The sequence below is a fragment of the Brachyhypopomus gauderio genome, chromosome 7 (assembly GCF_052324685.1).
Source record: "Brachyhypopomus gauderio isolate BG-103 chromosome 7, BGAUD_0.2, whole genome shotgun sequence".
Classification (NCBI taxonomy): domain Eukaryota; kingdom Metazoa; phylum Chordata; class Actinopteri; order Gymnotiformes; family Hypopomidae; genus Brachyhypopomus; species Brachyhypopomus gauderio.
The window spans coordinates 21,184,973-21,204,617 of NC_135217.1; the positions used below are offsets into that span (position 1 = coordinate 21,184,973).

Here is a 19,645-nt window from a genome sequence, read left to right on the forward strand (position 1 = left end):
ACCTGAAATTGACACCTCTGAACAAATTCATACAGTACAGTAAATGTAAATTTCTCACAGACCGACAGACACAATCAGTAAATAATTACTATTATTGTTGCCGATCAGTATCCAAGTCATACTCATTAATTGTCTATAGCCTTAGTCAGTACTGCTCAGTCAGTAGTCTATAGAACTGGCATAATCATTGATTACATCATCAAACTCCAGACTGTCAACAATATTATTTTCAAAGTAGAGAGAGTGCGTTCATTTGAGTTTGAACCATTGTGGTGCGTACAGACATGAGATAATGTTTAATGGTTTCTCAAGCTGAGAAAAAAATTCAAAAACAGAACAGTGAACAGTAAACCCTTTTACCTTCCACACCTCATGTGAGCCAGCAACTCTTGTGGAATTCATAAAAAAAAATAACTAAGGATCAGGATATTATATTGGAGTTATAAACTACAGGAAATGTACTAGTATTACTGGCACTGGTATACTGTCACTCTTATTGGTTTTATTCAGTTTCATAGTATATTTTGTAGTGCCCATTGTAGTGAACCATTTGCTATTTGAATGAATTGCTAAGAGACTGAACGTAACCTGAAAGTGTTATTTTTTATTGTCTGCTTTTAGCTGCAGCCTGCCAACAACATAAAGGTTTGACCTTGCTGACCTTCTCAGATGTTGTCATGAAGTGGCTGCGCTATGCACCCAAAAGAGAAGGTGGCATTCCCAGGAAGAATTGAAACACTGTCACATGATGAATGTCTGAAGGGTTTTTTTTTGTATGTTTTCATCTGAAATTCTGAACCACACCACGTGAAGATTGTTTTCTTGTGTTATATAAGTTTTTGGTTTGGTTAGTAAAATAAAGCAATGTAATTCAACTCAGTTGTGTTTTGAGTTTTACTTTGTGGAGGAGAGGGTATTTTTATATATTAAATTGTTTTATGGCTTGAATCAACATTGAATCACTTAAAAAAACATGTAATGAATTGTACTGAATTTAACTTTTGATTGAAAGAGTTGATTTTGTGTTTGCCTAGGTTGTTTATTCAACATTTATTGAATGTTGGACAGAACATGCAGTTTCAATGCTGAATCAACATCAGAAATCAATGTTGATTCATTATTGAATGAGTGTTGATTCTGTGTTGGCCTCGGTTGTTTATTCAACATTTATTCAATGTCGGACATAACGAGCAGTTTCAATGGTGAATCAACATCAGAAGTCAATGTTGATTCAATGATAATGACTGACGTTGATTCAATATTGAATCAATGTCATTTTGCTATCTGGGTAATCATCATATACCTGCAGACTCACTTATTTACAGCGTCACATTTAATATGAAGGCCTGAAAAACATCCTTAACCAATCATTAAGACTTATGCACTTAAAATTCTTTAAGTATGCAAACAGATTTCATAAGGAAGTCATACATGATTTTGCTCGTTTGACCTGTTCAGACAACAAGAATTCCTTTGGCTCTCTTTTGCCATCCTAGAAATAAAAGTGGCTAATACTGAACCCTTGAGAACTCTCCAGGATGATAGAGACCACACGCCTCATCAAGAATCCTCCACTAAGATGAGACAAAACCATCAAAGATATGCTCATTATGCATGAGATAAATGATCATTTGGAAAATTACTGGCACTGTAGCTTGCAACCGCTCTAGATGTTGCACACAAATTTATGAAATAATTTTCATAGAAATCAATCTCTGTCTTATACCATCTTGAAAAACATTCCATATAACTGAACATTAGATATGGAAATAGCTAAGACTGGCACAATACGGAATGAGAATTACAGCTCTGGGCATGAATTTATTAGTGTGATGCTAGATTTCAGCAAATGTTTTGCTTGTTACAATTCACCAAAAATACATGTGTTTTACATCCAAAGTTATTCAAACATCTGCGCATAAAAATACATCTAAAGTACAAACATATTCTGTTTACTCCACCAATATACCTGGTCATGCAAAAGTCTAGGACAGGTCCCACTTATAACATAGACCATAATCAATTAGTTAGTACCTAATTAAAGGAGTGTTCTATCTGCAATTAAAGGAGTGATCTATCTGCAAAATGTACATTACATACTGCAACAGCATACAGCATATATTAAGCTAATACTGTGCCATTACACTTATTAGCTATACAGTACAAAAGTAATTTTGTGAATCATAGCTTTTTCTTTTTTTAAAACAACCATTTAAGACTCCTCATTGAAAAGTCACATTACGCAACAAAAAGACTATAGGTCCTTGTTCCTTGTGCATGTGATAAATTACATTCTGCAGTTACCTCAGGATATGTCAACAGAAAATAACATAGAACAATATATATCTATAGTCACCATGACAACAGTTCTCATAAGTGTTAGTATTTCAAAGTGCAAAAAGAGCAGAGCTCCTAGGCGTGTTAAACCTGATGTGATTCGCTAAAATCTGTGCTCCTTATTTAAAAGGACTTCTGAGTTTAAGGTTTTAGCTTTCTGCTAATTCAAAATGTTAAAATGTTTGACTTTCTTCCTCTCTCCTTCATTTAAAGTGCAGGCACAGTAAGAAATGCACAAACATCTCCATCTTCCAGTAAAATCCATGTTGGGCTTTATTTTGGTCTGGAGGTCTGGCTGGCAGCTCTCAGGTGATCAGGAGGTTCTTCATAAACTCGCTTAGGCTCTTGCGGATATTGGAAGGTTGGGAAGCAGGGCAGTCCAGCAGCACCGGACCCATGTGAGCATGAAGGGCTTGGCATAGGTGGACAGTGGCCCCATCACGCTTCCACCCCTCCCGTGGACCGTACCACTGTTGCTGGAGGTCCCCAGGAGGTACCAGAGCAGAGGGAGCACCTTCTGCTCAACCAGTTGTGGCTTGCGGGGGTAGAGTTCCCTAACCAGCTCTATAAAAAGAACATTTAAAAGGAAGATAAATAAATCAACCCTGGACAGCACTGGGTTATTACAGAAGCATTTTCTTAACCTAGAAAGATTTCATTCAATTAAAGTGACAGTATTTGGTAACTATGGTAACTCTCTGGAATGATTATCATCAATATTATAAATATTATTAATTAATATAGGAATTATAGTATTTCTGGTAAATCTTGTTTTATCTCTGGCATCTCTTAGCATATCAGTGGAATGGCTTTCTGAAAGAATAGTTTTTTGATAAATGTATTTGAATTTGTAGAATATTTCTGTATACACAACCACAAAAGATTAGACACTGTATATTGTTTACTTACCTGCACCTTTATCAACAAGATCCACTTTAGCTTTTCCACTGAGAAATTGAGCCTTTGTGCAAAACGGTTGAAGAAGTGTGTTATCTAAAAAAAGACAGATCAAGGACAGTGTTGGTCAAGTTCAGCAATATTTATGGTAATTCTATTTAGAAACGTATCCTGCTTTATCAAAACAACTAATTATTCACATAAAATATTTCACTAAATATATATGAACAGTATCTGATAGGAGCACAAAGCTCTGTTTGCAAATGGTCATTTGGAAAGCATAATTATAATAATTAATTATTTGAGTGCATATTAGGCAGAACAAAAGAGCCTAAGCATCAAATGAGTTACCGGGAACATGTTGCCCACGACCATATATGGGTTGTCCTCACAGTCGGCCACCAGCCCTTGATGCGCTCCCTGAAGTCTTTTGAACCCAGCAGGGCCTTGAGCTGCTTGACGTACTCCGTCTTATCTGCAATGCTGTGGACATGTGCTCTGCTGCCGTCTTTGCTGAACACACACAAGAGAGAAAACACAAGGATTGGGTTATAGTGTCCAAACAGAAAATGAACAAGGCTGCAATCAAATTAAACCAACATCAACACCATAAAAAATTGCAAACATCAAGCAGTTTCAATCAGGATGCACTTTTTTTGTTGTTGTCTTGATTAACTGTTTAAATATTCACCTGCTGGCAAACTGAGGAGGAGGTACGCATGACTCCACAGCTGGGGATAGAGCGCCTGCCTCGAGCTGAAGGAGTATCCTGAGGCATCTCACCCAGACCCTAAAGCCACATCAACATCATGGAGTGATGATACTGAAGTCCACATGTTGCTTCATACTTTGATTCTATCCCAAAGATTTCAAGCCGGTTCATTTTGAACCATGCTCTGTCCTTTAACTACTGGGTCTGGGACTACACTGTGCATGCCCTACTGTAAATACAATGTATGGTACCACGCACTGCCCTGTACTTTAATATTTGTTTACAATATATGTCTACCATAACAGTTTAGATGTTTTTTTTATTGCTGTCTGTTTCACCTAAATGTTTTGTGAATAAGTTTGTTTAGTGAGTTAACATGGGGCATAGGGGCTGAATGGGATAAAAAATCCTCATCATGTATTCAAACATGAATCGCCACCTTATATTTCAGAATGGATACACCTTGGATATTTTTGATTAATAAAGTACTACATATAAGCATATACCACTTATAGCATTCAATTGTTATATAGTACACTATGCCTGACCCAGATATTTCTGGTCCATAAGCAACAACTAGATAAGCTCATCCAGTATTACACTGCACCTTGCATATTACTCAATATCAGTGGCCCAGACTATGTAATTTTGCACTGGTGGCTGTCCTGTAGTCTCATGCCCAGTTCCATTTACACTCCCTGTCTAACCTGACTTATTTCTGAAGTCCTTCCAAAAACCACTGGTGTGCAAGGACATCCTCGAGCACAGGACGTTTTTCAGGGTCCTTTTGCAGACACCATCTTATCAGATGGCGGCACTCTGTGTGTGTAGCAACGGGATTAGTTGAGAAAGAAAATCAGTTACCATCTGAAACTTCTGAACTGACTGTTCTAATGGCTTATTCAAAGTTTTTAAATGACAGAACTGTACAGAAACCTCCATCACTAACAAAAAAGACTGAACAAGTCTTTTTATAATTTTAAGACGGTTACAAAATGTTGTATTGCCAATTCTCCATTCTTCATTAGTCCATTTTATCAATCTGTGGTTGTGTATTACATTACCAAATGAAATAATTACATAAATGATCATTTTGCAATTTAGACTTTCAAGTTATCTTGAAGATGCTTCTGCCTTTTCACCTCTGGATGGGTTTCCACTGAAGCACAGGTGTGCCTTAACAATGTCCTCCTTCTTCTCAAAGGGCAGACGTCCACAGATAATACTGTAGAGGAGCACACCCAGACTCCAGATGGTGGCTTGGCGGCCCTCATACTTCCTGTTAACCAGCCATTCAGGTGGGCAGTATACCTTGGTGCCTAAGACAACGAGAGAGAACCATCAGTAACAAAATAAAAAGTTTATAATAGTCTCTAATTTGATCCCATTTTTTAACTTGAGGTGCACATTTCATTCCTATGGTGAATAACCTCTATATTCGATGTAGGGTCCGGTCTGAAGCAGATCGCCACAACCAAAGTCGATCAACTTGACGTCAAGGGTGTCCGTGTTCACCAGAAGGTTATTTTCCTTGACGTCTCTATGCAGAACTCCACGGTCACGGCAGTGAAGGACAGCCTGAACCACCTGACGCATGATCAGTCGTGCCAGTGGCTCAGGCAGTTGCCGTTGGTGCAAGTCCAAGAAGTTAAACAGGTCCATGCAGGGGACGGGTCGCTCCAGAATCAAGATAAAGCAGTTGTGGCACTCAATCCATTCTAGCAGCTCCACAATATGCTCACAACGAGGTGGTTTGCACACCATCTCCATTAAAGCCACTTCTAGGGGGAGTTTGTGAGTTTTGCCGGGCTAAAATTAAGGAACACATGGTTAGTGTGGGTTTGAAGTTTTATAGTGGAATTATGGTTAGCAGGTTAACATGAAAGGGATCTGGATTGGTACCAATCGTTAGATGAAACCTGAATCTAAAAAGTGAACTGTTTTCCATTCGTGTTGGGAGGAGTCACTGAATGGAAAATTAACAGCTTTGCGTTTATAGTCCCTTTGCAGTTTTACCCATCTAAAAAGTTCCAGACATTGTTACAGTATTACATAAATTACAATATTACATATTGGACTTACAACCGTGATGAACCGTTTTGCGTGATACTTTGGCACATGTTTAATGGCGATCTGGTCACATAAAAAACACAGGAAGTGAAGTTGTTTAGACAAAACAGTCAGTACATTTAACATATCTAAGGGCTTGCAGATGGTAGCCACAGCTTCTCAGGTAACTCATACATCTGGAGTCTGATAAATACTCATCCACAGATTGTCAAGCTTATCACATTGTATAATCAGGGTCTTTGTGTTCAAAAAGTGGTAAAAGGTCAAGGTACATTAGATTTGACCACTTGATTGCCATGTGAATAACAAAGGCTCTCTAGGGAAAACTCATAGCTCCTTTCAAAGTTCCAATCACAATCTAAAATAGAAATTAGGTCCCACAATCATTCTTGTATTGTGTGCTGATGCTCACCTGTTTTCCATCAGCCTTGCGGACTCCTGCATACACTGAGCCGTATCCTCCTGTGCCCAGGAGATCTCCCACAGTGTAGCGTGAAGTGAGGCACACTACATGAAACAAAAGAAAAGTTACATCCTTGTAACTGCAAAACATTATTTAACATGGAGAACTAGATTTAAAACATTGTTGTGTAATGCAGTGTTAACGGCAAAGCAATTTATGTGCAAGTGCATTGATCACACATGAAGTGCTGAAGAGCAGGCAACACTCACCAGAACTGTTTAAAATGGACGGGCGCTCTCCAATCAGACTGGTGCATGCGTTGCTGGGGATCGAGGGCAGCTTCATTCGCTGCATTTTCTGCCGCTCCGCCTGTGCGACTGGAGCTTCTTGCTGCCCCAGACGAGGCTGACGCATCTTATCTCTGTCAATCCTAGACACCTAAATGTTTTGTGAATAAGTTTGTTTAGTGAGTAAACATGGGTCATAGTGGCTGAATGGGATAAAAAATCCTCATCATGTATCCAAACATGAATCGCCACCTTGGATTTCAGAGTGTGGACAGTGTCCCTGATGGTTGCCCGGTCTTTGGCAGGGATGTACTTCTCCACCATCTTATCAAAGTTGTGGTGGGAGGACAGGAACTGCAGCATACGCCGGCCAAAGCACCTAAGACGAGGAACAGACCCCAAAACAGGAAAGAACCGTGAGTGTCGGACCCGTGACCCGTGACAGCACACCGACCATTGATCTTACCAGGGCACAATTGTACAAGGCCGTCTGTGTCTAGAAAACACGATAGTGCTTCTATTACTCTACAGTTTAGCAGCATTTGCTGACTTCAGAGTATCAGACTAGGAGACTAAAAGAATCAGCAAACGATGACTATCTGGGAAACTGAATAAGCTTTGTAGAATTCTCGTTCTGATCCCAGTACTAACCTGGTTTCTTGGGAAGAATCCTGTGCCAACTTGGAGACTGCAGGAATAATTTGCGCTGTGACGTTTTTTGCCCCAGACAATAAGCGGCCAGCACCAATCTTCTCTACCAAATTAGCCAAGTGCCGAGCAGTACACTTTCTTACTGCAGCATTCTGATGACTTTTGAGGAAAACAGAAGGAAAAAAAATTAGGGCATTTTAAAAAAGAAGGTAATAAATATTAATCCATCCAATCAATGTATACAGTACAACTTTTAGCTTCTATAAAGAAACTTAATACCCTTATGTTGTGACGCCCGGAGAAATCCTTGGTTTCTCCAGATGTTACGTTTATTTTAAACACATAACTAGCGCAGACAGCGCACGTAAAACACTCAACATGTATCGACACGTAGACTTCAAACAACAACGAGCACAGGACACTGCGCGAACGCACATTAAATAGACAAACCACATAAACCCCACATGATGACGAGACGAGCCACAGGTGAGATGGATAATCACAAGACGCAACCTCTCCCACGGAGATACACAGACCGAGTAGTCGCAGACAACGTAAACACACACCCAAAAGGGAGGGGTCGGGGACCGTAACGTGACATATGTATGATCTAAGTGCACAATCAAATAATCATATTCTATTCGATGGCTTAGTTTGCACCAGGTAGTGTACATCTGTATTTTTTAAACAGAAAATGTTTGCATGTCCTCTGTGAGTTAGCTAACTAGCCTATTCTTTAAGTGGTGTGAAGGGCAGTTTGGATCAGCAGAGCGGAGATGGAACGCAATGAAAAGAATATTTAAGAGGATAAATAACTAAAACTATTGATATAGGCCAGGGCAATATTTTGAAAGAACAATGGAGAAGTAAAAACAGCAGCAAACAATAGCAGCCAAAATCAGTGCTGTGTTAGCTTCTTGTGACTGTTGTTCCTATCTGAAAACCACAGTTTAAAGCTCACTGCAGGCTAACTGACCGGAGTCCTCCAGCGAGAAGGGCGTTCATGCTCCGAATGGGGGTGCAGTTCTGCACCATGCTGTCCAGAGCTGTGTCCACGTCCTGCCTGATGACGCCATTGGACGCCGCTGCTTTGTGGAGGAGGACCTTAGCTGTAGCCTCCACTTCCTGGTCCATCCCTTTCTGCAGGCTGGAGTACAACTCCCTCAAGGACACCACCGCCGTGCGGGACACGTGAGAGTGCAGGTTCCGCACCTGCAGGAAAGACGACGTTCCAGCTCGTTTTAGCCACATCCAACACTGCCACCGCCATCTTAAGTATAATCCACCACTGCAATGTGTTATGTAGGCGGCAATACCTTAATCACTAATTACAGTTAGATATGCCATCTGAATGTCAATTAGATGATAAATGTTTTTATAAAAAAGGAATTTCAAAGTACTATGCTAACTCTGACTTGACTTTGTCAGCAACATCACCTGTAATGTGTACATGCTGATGGTGTCTGCCAATTTTAGAATTCAGACAGATACACAGTCAGCAAATCTAGTGGCTTACCTCTTGAATCAGAACAATGCAGACATCATGAAGCCTGCTGCCAAGCACATCGGAGTGATACTGAGCCAATCTACGGATGAGCATCAATCCTTCAATTTTCTTCTCCCTGTATAAAGATATTGGACATAGAGACACACTGTAACCATTGGCTACCGAAAGAAAAAAATGCTACAAGAAAAGGAACAAAGAGGAAAAAACTTCACTAAATACATACATACTTACCATATATGCAGAACACCATAAATGACTTGCTGTTTAACCTGCCCTAGCCAAATGCTTCAGAATTTTGCAGGTGTGACTTACCCGTCATTAGAGTTAAGCATTCTGAAACTCTGAGCGAGAGCGAGGTCTGGTTTGGCGAAGGGCCGTAAAATCTGCTGCTCGTGGGGATCCTTCCTGGGAGGTTCTGGTTTGAGTTCATCTAGAGAGGAATACCAGAACCCAAACAAACTGACTAGGACTCTTAGGGCTACCAGCTCAACTTTGGTTCAAATCAGCTTGAAGACTGAGTGCAAAACATTATTCAACATGGTGAACTAGATTTAAAACATTGTTGTGTAATGCAGTGTTAACAGCAAAGCAATTTACATGCAAGCACAGTGATCACCAGTGTTGGGAATGTTACTTTAAAAAAGTAATTAGTTATAGTTACTCACTGCTTGTTAAAAAAAGTAACTGAGTTAGTAACTGAATTACTCTATAATAAAAGTAACTCATTACCAGGGAAATTAACTATTTGCATTACAGTAAAAAAAAAGTTATATGCCAATGAATAAGGATTTTTTGAAAAAGCAGTTTTCACAGTCAGTTGAAATCAGGTTGAAATTAGTAGATCAGAAAGGTGTTTAACTTTTGATATTTATTGCACATCCACAGACCAGTGCAGAAAAAAATCCTTTAAAATTCCAAATCTTTGTAAAAAAAAAAGAAAAAGTAAACAGTTACACTATATAAAGTGCATTTACATCTATCAAATTAAATTAAATTCTCTCAACCTGAGACAACTGGTTTGTTCACAACAGAAGTAAACTTAACAATAAAACCTCTATTCTTAATTAAATAAATCAAATACCCTGTCTGGTAGACATTCAGGAACTTCAAGTATTTTCTTAAATAATGTTTATATCACCACCTTGAAAGTGTACATTTTTCTTGGGCTTGCTCCTGACTCGCCATTTCTGCCTCTTCTCCGTTTGTGTCGTGTCACTGGTGTGCTTCGGCGCGCGTGTAAAAACACTGGCTCTGATTGACTACCATAACTATGATTATGTGTAATTAGCCAATCGCTTACTGACTTGTTAAGTTAAACAGATTTTACACCGAGAACTGTGACCTATCGAGATCTGTTACTCCTCCTGGGCAGCAGTCCGCTCGGATTACTGTTAGTATATAGTAACATATAGTAATATATAATAATTACTATAATATATAGTAATATATAGTGACGCACCGCTTTTAATGACCAATAACATCAACGGCGTTGTAACGACAGGAAAAGTAATTAATTATATTATCCCGTTACTGACAAAATGACGCCGTTACCTAATGCCGTTATTTTTAACGGCGTTATTCGCAACACTGGTGATCACACATGAAGCGCTGAAGAGCAGGCAACACTCACCAGAACTGTTTAAAAGGGACGGGCGTGCTCTGATCAGTTTGGTAGCTTGTCTGCATCGTGCCAGCATGTGTCTAGTAGGGTCAGCTATGGGGGGGCTGGGATGAAGCGGGGGAATCAATCTTTTGACGGGACTTCTGGGGGTGCGTGCGTTGCTTGGGCTCGAGGGCAAATCATCCAGGAGGACATCGGCCTTAGTCTGGGCTGGAACACTACTGTTCAGCTGCAGGTCTGATGGGAAGGAGGTTCATAGGTAAGCGGTAAGATAAAGTTCTCAGAAGATCAATCAATCAATCAAATTTTATTTATATAGCGCTTTTTACAACAGTTGTTGTCACAAAGCAGCTTTACAAGTGCCGAGTCCTAGCCCCCAGTGAGCAAGCCAAAGGCGACAGTGGCAAGGAAAACCTCCCTAGTTTTTTGCATGAGGAAGAAACCTTGAGAGGAACCAAGACTCAGGGGGGGAACCCATCCTCCTCTGGCCGACACCGGTCACCATGACAACAACAACAACAATTTAGACAGAAAGAAGAGAAAGAAAAGGAAAAATATGTAATAATGTCCATCATGATGTATGCATCCGGTTAGGCAGGAGGTGGCTGGCTCAGGATGGATCGCTGGTCTCCTCATCTCATTATTCCTCAAGCAGGCGGGCAGCCATGTGGAGAAATGAAACAGGGAAAATTAGCTCTGTATGAGGACATATACAGGACAGGTAAAATTATAAACATTTCCGGAGTGTGGCAGCAACTCCGGCATTTAGTTAAATTATTACAGCCTAGCTAAAAAGGCAGAACCAGAAGGTAACATAGGCTTGGGGGCATTCTGAGACAATGGCATCCGTCCACTGCACTGTCAACAAACTTGAGTGACCACGAGCAGTGACAGGACGACAGCACCAGCGCCCCAGTCTACCATAAAACCCTTCGTCTATGAACCCCTGGATCTGTACTTTTATCTAAGGGGGGATATTAATTATCAAACGCTAAACTAAATAAGTGGGTTTTCAACCTAGACTTAAAGATTGTGACTGTGTCGGAGTCCCGGACGCATTTAGGAAGATTATTCCAAAGCTGGGGGGCCTTACAAGAAAAGGCTCTTCCCCCTGCTGTTACCTTATTAATTTTTGGAACTAATAAAAGACCAGCACCCTGTGATCTTAGTGGGCGTGGGGGTTCGTAATAGGAAATAAGTTCCTGAAGGTACTCAGGAGTAAGCCCGTGCAATGCTTTATAAGTTAATAAAAGAATTTTAAAGTCAATACGGAATTTAACTGGGAGCCAATGCAGGGCTGATAGGACTGGACTGATATGTTGAAATGTTCTAGTTCTGGTCAGAACCCTGGCTGCGGCATTTTGAACTATTTGAAGTTTATTTAGATTCCTATTTGAACATCCTGACAGTAGTGCATTGCAGTAGTCTAATCTAGAGCTAACAAAGGCGTGCACCAATTTTTCCGCATCATCCTGTGATAATGCATTTCTTAATTTAGCAATGTTACGGAGATGTAGAAAAGCTATCCTAGTAGTATTATCTATGTATTTATCAAATGATAGGTCAGAGTCGAGTATGAAGGAGACAGGAGGGGAGCGTTCACCAAGGTCAGCCGTTACCTTTCAGAGGTGCCGCGTCGTCTGGGCTCACGTCCCTCACCGTGTGCCTAAGGCTGCGCTTAATTCCCTGTGTGTTCTGCCGCTCCACCTGTGCGGCTGGAGCTTCTTGCTGCTCCAGACAAGGCTGACGCATCTTATCGCCGTCAATCCTAGACACCTTTGTCCTCTCCTGGGAATACACACGTACGAATCACCACAAAACATGGAGGGATGATATTGAAGTCCACATGTTGCTTCATACTTTGATTCTATCCCAAAGGTTTCAAGCCGGTTCATTTTGAACCATGCTCTGTCCTTTAACGACAGGGACTACACTGTGCATGCCTTACTGTAAATACAATGTGTGGTGCCACGCACTGCCCTGTACTTTAGTATTTGTTTACAATATATGTCTACCATCACAGTTTACATGGTTTTTTATTGCAGTCTGTTTCACCTAAATGTTTTGTGAATAAGTTTGTTTAGTGAGTAAACATGGGGCATAGTGGCTGAATGGGATAAAAAATCCTCATCATGTATCCAAACATGAATCGCCACCTTGGATTTCAGAGTGTGGACAGTGTCCCTGATGGTTGCCCGGTCTTTGGCAGGGATGTACTTCTCCACCATCTTATCAAAGTCGTGGTGGGAGGACAGGAACTGCAGCATACGCCGGCCAAAGCACCTAAGACGAGGAACAGACCCCAAAACAGGAAAGAACCGTGAGTGTCGGACCCGTGACCCGTGACAGCACACCGACCATTGATCTTACCAGGGCACAATTGTACAAGGCCGTCTGTGTCTAGAAAACACGATAGTGCTTCTATTACTCTACAGTTTAGCAGCATTTGCTGACTTCAGAGTATCAGAGTAGGAGACTAAAAGAATCAGCAAAAGATTACTATCTGGGGAAACTGAATAAGCTTTGTAGAATTCTCGTTCTGATCCCAGTACAAACCTGGTTTCTTTGGAAGAATCCTGTGCCAACTTGGAGACTGCAGGAATAATTCGCGCTGTGACGTTTTTCGCCCCAGACAATAAGCGGCCAGCACCAATCTTCTCTACCAAAGTAGCCAAGTGCCGAGCAGTACACTTTCTTACTGCAGCATTCTGATGACTTTTGAAGAAAGAAAAAAATTAGGGCATTAAAAAAAAGAAGGTAATAACTATTAATCCATCCAGTCAATGTATACAGTACATCTTTTAGCTTCGATAAAGAAACTTAATACCCTTATGTATGATCTAAGTACACAATCAAATAATCATATTCTATTCGATGGCTTAGTTTGCAGCCACAGTTTAAAGCTCACTGCAGGCTAACGGACCAGAGTCCTTCAGCGAGAAGGGCGTTCATGCTCCGAATGGGGGTGCAGTTCTGCACCATGCTGTCCAGAGCTGTGTCCACGTCCTGCCTGATGAAGGCATTGGACGCCACTGCTTTGTGGAGGAGGACCTTAGCTGTAGCCTCCACTTCCTGGTCCATCCCTTTCTGCAGGCTGGAGTACAACTCCCTCAAGGACACCACCGCCATGCGGGACACGCGAGAGTGCAGGTTCCGCACCTGCAGGAAAGACGACGTTCCAACTCGTTTTAGCCACATCCAACACTGCCACCGCCATCTTAAGTATAATCCACCACTGCAATGTGTTATGTAGGCGGCAATACCTTAATCACTAATTACAGTTAGATATGCCATCTGAATGTCATGCTGATGGTGTCTGCCAATTTTAGAATTCAGACAGATACACAGTCAGCAAATCTAGTGGCTTACCTCTTGAATCAGAACAATGCAGACATCATGAAGCCTGCTGCCAAGCACAACGGAGTGATACTGAGCCAATCTACGGATGAACATCATTCCTTCAATTTTCTTCTCCCTGTATGAAGATATTGGACATAGACACACACTGTAACCATCGGCTACTGAAAGAAAAACATGCTACAAGAAAAGGGACAAAGAGGAAAAAACTTCACTAAATACATACATACTTACCATATATGCAGAACACCATAAATGACTTGCGGTTTAACCTGCCCCAGCCAAATGCTTCAGAATTTTGCAGGTGTAACTTACCCGTCATTAGAGCTAAGCATTCTGAAACTCTGAGCGAGAGCGAGGTCTGGTTTGGCGAAGGGCCGTAAAGTCTGCTGCTCGTGGGGATCCTTCCTGAGAGGTTCTGGTTTGAGTTCATCTAGAGAGGAATACCAGAACCCAAACAAACTGACTAGGACTCTTAGGGCTACCAGCTCAACTTTGGTTCAAATCAGCTTGAAGACTGAGTGCAAAACATTATTCAACATGGAGAACTAGATTTAAAACATTGTTGTGTAATGCAGTGTTAACAGCAAAGCAATTCCAACCTCTGCCAACTACACCTCCAAACATGTAGTCAGCAGGGGACTCCCTGATGCTTTGCACTTGAGCAATTTACAAGAGGATCAGCAGGGGCTTTTTGTTTGTAGTATAGGGCTTTCAAAGCAGTTTTTACTTTTTTAATACTTTTTTTAAAACTTTTTTGTTGTTGTTGCTGCAGCAAATTATTTGGATGCTATTTCCAGAAAAGCAAACGAGTGAGCTCACCTTTGGCAGGCCTGAAGGCACGGAGAGGCTCTCTGCCAGCAGGTTTGGTGAATGGAGGCAACATTGGGTGGGTGGGCAGAGAAGGCCTAATCAGTCTTGACAAGGTGACTCTCGTGCGTGAAGTGAGCACAGACAGTGGGGGACACCTGCTGGAGCCAACTTCACCTGCTTGGGCGAATAAGGTAATTAGCAGAAATTAACTCACCATAACATTTCTCAGTGCCTTAGTACTATGTTGCATATAATTTCTTTATCTGAAAGTGCCAATGAAATATGATTCAAGCAAGATGGACCAAGAACGGCAACTTCTCATATGCATCTTGCTACAATTCATGTAATGGTAGAACAATGAAGTAGTACTAAATAACTGAAAGCAGGGCATTCCTGAGCCCAGAAGCTAGAAGACATTTATCAGAGCTTCAGTAAATTTGTGACCCAGTTTTAGTTTAGCTTAGTTGTGATTATTTTAGTTTATTGCATCATGAAATATTACATTTCAATACAATTTGATTCAATTTAATTATTTCGGCACAATTCAGAATTATTTTAATTCTGATACTGGTAGATACTGAAGAGCCAAACTACAGTACCTCCTAGCTCTGCTCATGGCTAGCACATCTTGCCTCTGCTAGACACTGTTCCATTACTGAGTGAAACCATGTCAGATGAAGATCATCAAATTTGAATTTAAGTATTTTGTACATTTGACAAGTGGTGACTATAAATGATCAAAGTATATGCAAATTTATTGGTTAAAATTAAATTCATGTAGTATGTATGTAGGGTTGCCACCTGTCCCGGTTTTCCCGGGACGGTCCTTCTTTTTAATATTTGGTCCCGGGGAAAAAAAAATCATTTAATGTCCCGGTTTTCACTAGGTTAGTTCAACCGACTATTTAGACTGTTTCTGCACACTTTAAATCTGTCTTTTTTTCTCACTGACGTGCACCATTGTGCCTCATTGGTGCTGTGGGATCATTTGACTTCACAATCCAATGGGTACAGGCGGCTCCTACATTTAGTGAATGAGTTGCTCTGCTATAGCGTAGTTTGAGAAACAATACAGTGGTTGAGATGGGTGGCGAAATAGAGGATGATGAAGAGTCTGTGCCATCTTATTTCAATAATGACTGGATGAAAAATGAAAATTATGCCGAATGGTTAAATCCAACTCCTGATGATCCATTTTCGGCTACCTGCACCATGTGCTCAGCTAAAATTCTGATTAAACATGAGGGCAAAACTGCATTGGATGACCATGCTAAAACCAAAAAACTTATAAATTGTATGCAAATCATCTTAATAATTTAGTCAAGAGCAAGAACAAAATGTCATACGACCAGTTCTGAGCTTTTCAGCATCGAAACTGAAATCCAAACATTCCACCTTCCCAACTAAACATTCTAATCCAAACATTCCACCTTCCCAATCAAACATTCTAATCCAAACATTCCAAAGTTGAGTAGCACATGTGATATCACAATTTCCAATTTTTTTTTTTAACCAAAACACCAAATCAGCCAGGCTGCTACAATAACCTGATGCAGCCTGGCTTGTACACAAAGGGTTCATACCAGAGACCGGATATATAATACATATATACAGGGTTCCCAACTCGCATTTGACTGTCTTCATATGCTCTCACGCCACACATCCGATTTCTCACGCCGGAAAAAAAAATCTAGTTTATTTACCTCTGATCCATATCTATGATTCAATGAGTTACTAGTTTGCTCTGGCGCCAACCACTGGCGATCGATCGCGATATAATACTTAATTTGTGTCCATTTTACACCTAGCCCAGTAACAATTTACGTTCGCCACCCCCCCCCCCTCAAGAATTTACACTCGCCACCCCCTCCAGGTTCAAATCTCACTCCGAGTGATCTTGAAAAGTTGGCAACCCTGTAAAAGGCTATGAATACCTTCATACGTGAGCAAACACAACCCTTTCTGTTCAAAAGATGGTCAAATCTGCGCTCTTTCCGAAATTTCTTGGCGTCGAGTTGACTAATGCTTTGAATGTGATATTCGCGACACATTAACGTTTTATGGTTGCTATGGTTATGGCGTCACTGGTTCCATAAGTTTTATACGTCAGTTATTTTATGACGTCATAAAGTGCCGCTCTCCTACCATTACGTGTGTGGCTGTAAGCGGCTGGTATAATTACAGCTGTTGATCAGAATTTATTAAGATCTTTAATATTTATTATAAGCCAGAGTTGTAGTCAGTCAGTTTTGACAAACGTCTATTGCTCAGTTGAATAGCCAATAATGATTTCATTGGTATTAAAGCTCAATTGACTTAAAATAAATGACAATTGTTAACTTGTACCTCTAATGTGCTCAGGTAAAACGTAGAGTATGAACCATTAAATTACAGCCTTGTTAAAAAACACAGTATTATTAACAAAAAATTTTACAAAACAAAAAGACACTGGCGTTAGTTAAACAAGTTACTACGCGAGTGCTAGCTAGTTAAATTCGCCAAAACGTCCAATAAGCTAGATAACGCAAGACGTTGTCTAGCTAACTAGCGGACTAGCTTACGTTAGCTACCGGTTAACTAACACTTGCGCAAACGTAGGTTTCACTAGTGTACCTAGTTCGTTGATACAATAAATAAATAATTACCACAAGATACATAACGTGACTAGCTAGCCAACCATCTTAGCAAGCTTTTCAGCAAGATGTCGCTTCTGGATCAATGTCATAAATGGATTTTCGTGGAGTGATGAAGTCCGGTGCCCTGAGGAATCAGTTCGTGACGACGGTGGACGAACGAACCACTATAATTCCCCCAAATATATTTCATGTATTATACATCATTGTGCATTTGTAGCACATCCTGATACTAGTTGCCAGGTGCAGTATTCAAAAAGGTAAATATTGTGTAACCTTATTTTGGTTCGGGTGAAAAGCTAAACCTTTTGAAGGCAATCGAGTCGTGTTGACATCCAGTCTCAACACCTAAACCAGTGCATCCTCCTGCATATTAACTAACCAGCAGCTATTTGATCACTGGTGAAGACGGTCCATTATGGTTCGCCTTGGTGCTACCTAGTCGGGATGGTGCTTCTCTTTCGGCAGAGCTACTCAGAGAGTCAGCTTGTCAAGGTACTGACAGTTAGCCCTCTTGTGTGAGCTTTGAGATTCGTGGGTGTTTTCCTCTTGAGAAATACTCCATATATTTCATCACCTGTTTCCACTACAAGACATGTAGTCCTTCTCGTAGTCATATTTTAAAAATCTCATACAGGACTCTGCCATTCTCTCCCAACTTTTGTTGTCGTAATTTTTCATAATAGCATGGCGAGCAGGAGCTGTAAACAAGAGACTTGACGGAACCTGAGGTGACGTACGATTTCTGCCAGCTAATGTAAAACTTCTAGTGAAAAAAAACGATTTCATATCAGTCCACAAGACTTATAAATAAACTGATAAACACTATCCTATCTATAATTTCAGAACGTTTTAGTTAGTTTTATAAACATGTAGGTTAAACTCATTGAAGCTCACTTACCCATTAGGCACACTTGCAACTTTGAGCACAAATTATGCTAATACAGAAACACGTTATTATCCTGCTTGATAACTAAATCAATACATGTAGTTGTTTTTTTAATATTCCATGCATTTTAAAGCCTATCATACTGCTGTGTATTCTGAAAACACCATGTCAATGTTCCCTCTTCCCAGTGGTCATTTTGAAAGCCACATAAAAACTTTGATCTGGAGAGACCCTCAGATTTAGACAATTTAAATATATAGCAACTTTTTTTTATTTGGGTAAGTCTCACCAATTTTTACAAATATTAAATACACGTGGAGCTTCTCAAACTGCCATCCGTGTGATGTCATCGGATGGCTCAGTGCAGTTGTAGGAAACCTCCAACCACCATCTCTGCCTATGTTGGCAAGTAGATACCCAGCTCAGTTTGCGCTGTGTTGACAACGTTTAAACACGAACATGCTTTTATGCCGTATCCGAAATGTTAAAACACTATAGACTTCTTTTACGTTCAGTTTTGCAGGTGGCTGGTTGGAAATGTTCTCTTCGGGATCGGGAACGGTTGAGAATCATCTGGTTTCTTTTCTCCATGGCACTTTGGCACATGTCAGAGGTGGCACTGAATTATCTGCATAATGTACTGTCTAGTTGCATTCATGGTTGCTCTCATTGGCTTGTCACGTTTACTAAGTGCTGAAATGCTGCCATCTACTGGATGATCTTAATAACCATGTGTCACATAGACAGCATACTCATAACAAAGAAGATAAACAGATTAATGTAAAATATGAAATTTCAATATAATTTAAATATTTACTCATTTAAATTAGAATTAACCCGCTGATTGAAAATCTTGTAATCTTTGGCAATGGTGTCTGGTTGACGGGTGAAATAAGTGATTTTGCTGCAGAGCTGGTTTAACCTTAGTCACGCTGTTGTTGTGGCTTTTGCTGAAGATTAAGATGGTTATTAGCTAACTGAAAAGAAATAGCTGTAATTTACACAATACAACATGTCTACATTCACCAGTGGCATTAACAAAACATCAACTCACCATTACAAACCACTGTCAACAAACGTAATAACAAAACACTGTTGTTACTGAATTTACTCATTAGATATAGCTGAAGATGTGCTTCTGCTAATTTCAGACATACATTTTATCAGGCCAATTTGACCCATTGGCGAATTGACATTAGGGAACAATAACCTGAACCTGAGCTTACCAGGGTACTGCAGTTTAATACAGTTACACATGATTTGATGAAGCCGATGACAACTAAAACACACCAGTCCTTCATCCAGAGGTCGAAGGTTAGTCATCATCATGTCAAGTCTATTACTGCCTGGCTGGTATCACAGGTGTAGCAGGTAAAGACATGATACTGTACGACTGGAGAGTTTCTCAGTATGACTAATGGCAGCTTAAATCCTCCTTTAAACCTCTAAATCCTCCGTCGAATGTAAT

General features: G+C 40.4%; 2 protein-coding genes across 13 annotated transcripts; both read right to left on the reverse strand.

The window, feature by feature from the left end:
* Window positions 1-1,576: 1,576 nt before the first annotated feature.
* LOC143519267 (uncharacterized) lies at window positions 1,577-12,072 on the reverse strand. Of its 2 annotated transcripts, XM_077012529.1 has the most exons (16): window positions 10,495-12,071; window positions 9,177-9,294; window positions 8,874-8,979; window positions 8,334-8,569; window positions 7,358-7,516; window positions 6,959-7,085; window positions 6,689-6,857; window positions 6,429-6,523; window positions 6,029-6,079; window positions 5,377-5,755; window positions 5,089-5,265; window positions 4,654-4,765; window positions 3,926-4,024; window positions 3,586-3,747; window positions 3,247-3,330; window positions 1,577-2,901 (listed from the first exon to the last, which is right to left on the reverse strand). In XM_077012529.1, the coding sequence occupies exons 1-12, from the start codon at window positions 10,559-10,561 to the stop codon at window positions 4,659-4,661; spliced, it is 1,791 nt and encodes a 596-aa protein (XP_076868644.1). In that variant the 5' UTR covers window positions 10,562-12,071; the 3' UTR covers window positions 1,577-2,901; window positions 3,247-3,330; window positions 3,586-3,747; window positions 3,926-4,024; window positions 4,654-4,658. The 2 variants fall into 2 exon arrangements, with proteins under 2 accessions (XP_076868644.1, XP_076868645.1); XM_077012530.1 differs by lacking the exon at window positions 4,654-4,765 and having other exon boundaries at window positions 10,495-12,072.
* Window positions 12,073-12,086: 14 nt separating this feature from the next.
* Window positions 12,087-18,310, reverse strand: LOC143519268 (TOG array regulator of axonemal microtubules protein 1-like). Of its 11 annotated transcripts, none has more exons than XM_077012533.1 (8): window positions 18,190-18,310; window positions 14,665-14,832; window positions 14,158-14,275; window positions 13,855-13,960; window positions 13,409-13,644; window positions 13,042-13,200; window positions 12,642-12,768; window positions 12,087-12,273 (listed from the first exon to the last, which is right to left on the reverse strand). In XM_077012533.1, exons 1-8 carry the CDS (start codon window positions 18,191-18,193, stop codon window positions 12,094-12,096), a joined length of 1,098 nt encoding a protein of 365 aa, XP_076868648.1. In that variant the 5' UTR covers window positions 18,194-18,310; the 3' UTR covers window positions 12,087-12,093. The 11 variants fall into 11 exon arrangements, with proteins under 11 accessions (XP_076868648.1, XP_076868647.1, XP_076868646.1 ...); XM_077012532.1 differs by lacking the exon at window positions 18,190-18,310 and adding an exon at window positions 17,866-18,016 and having other exon boundaries at window positions 14,665-14,829; XM_077012531.1 differs by lacking the exon at window positions 18,190-18,310 and adding an exon at window positions 17,866-18,016.
* Window positions 18,311-19,645: the final 1,335 nt, after the last annotated feature.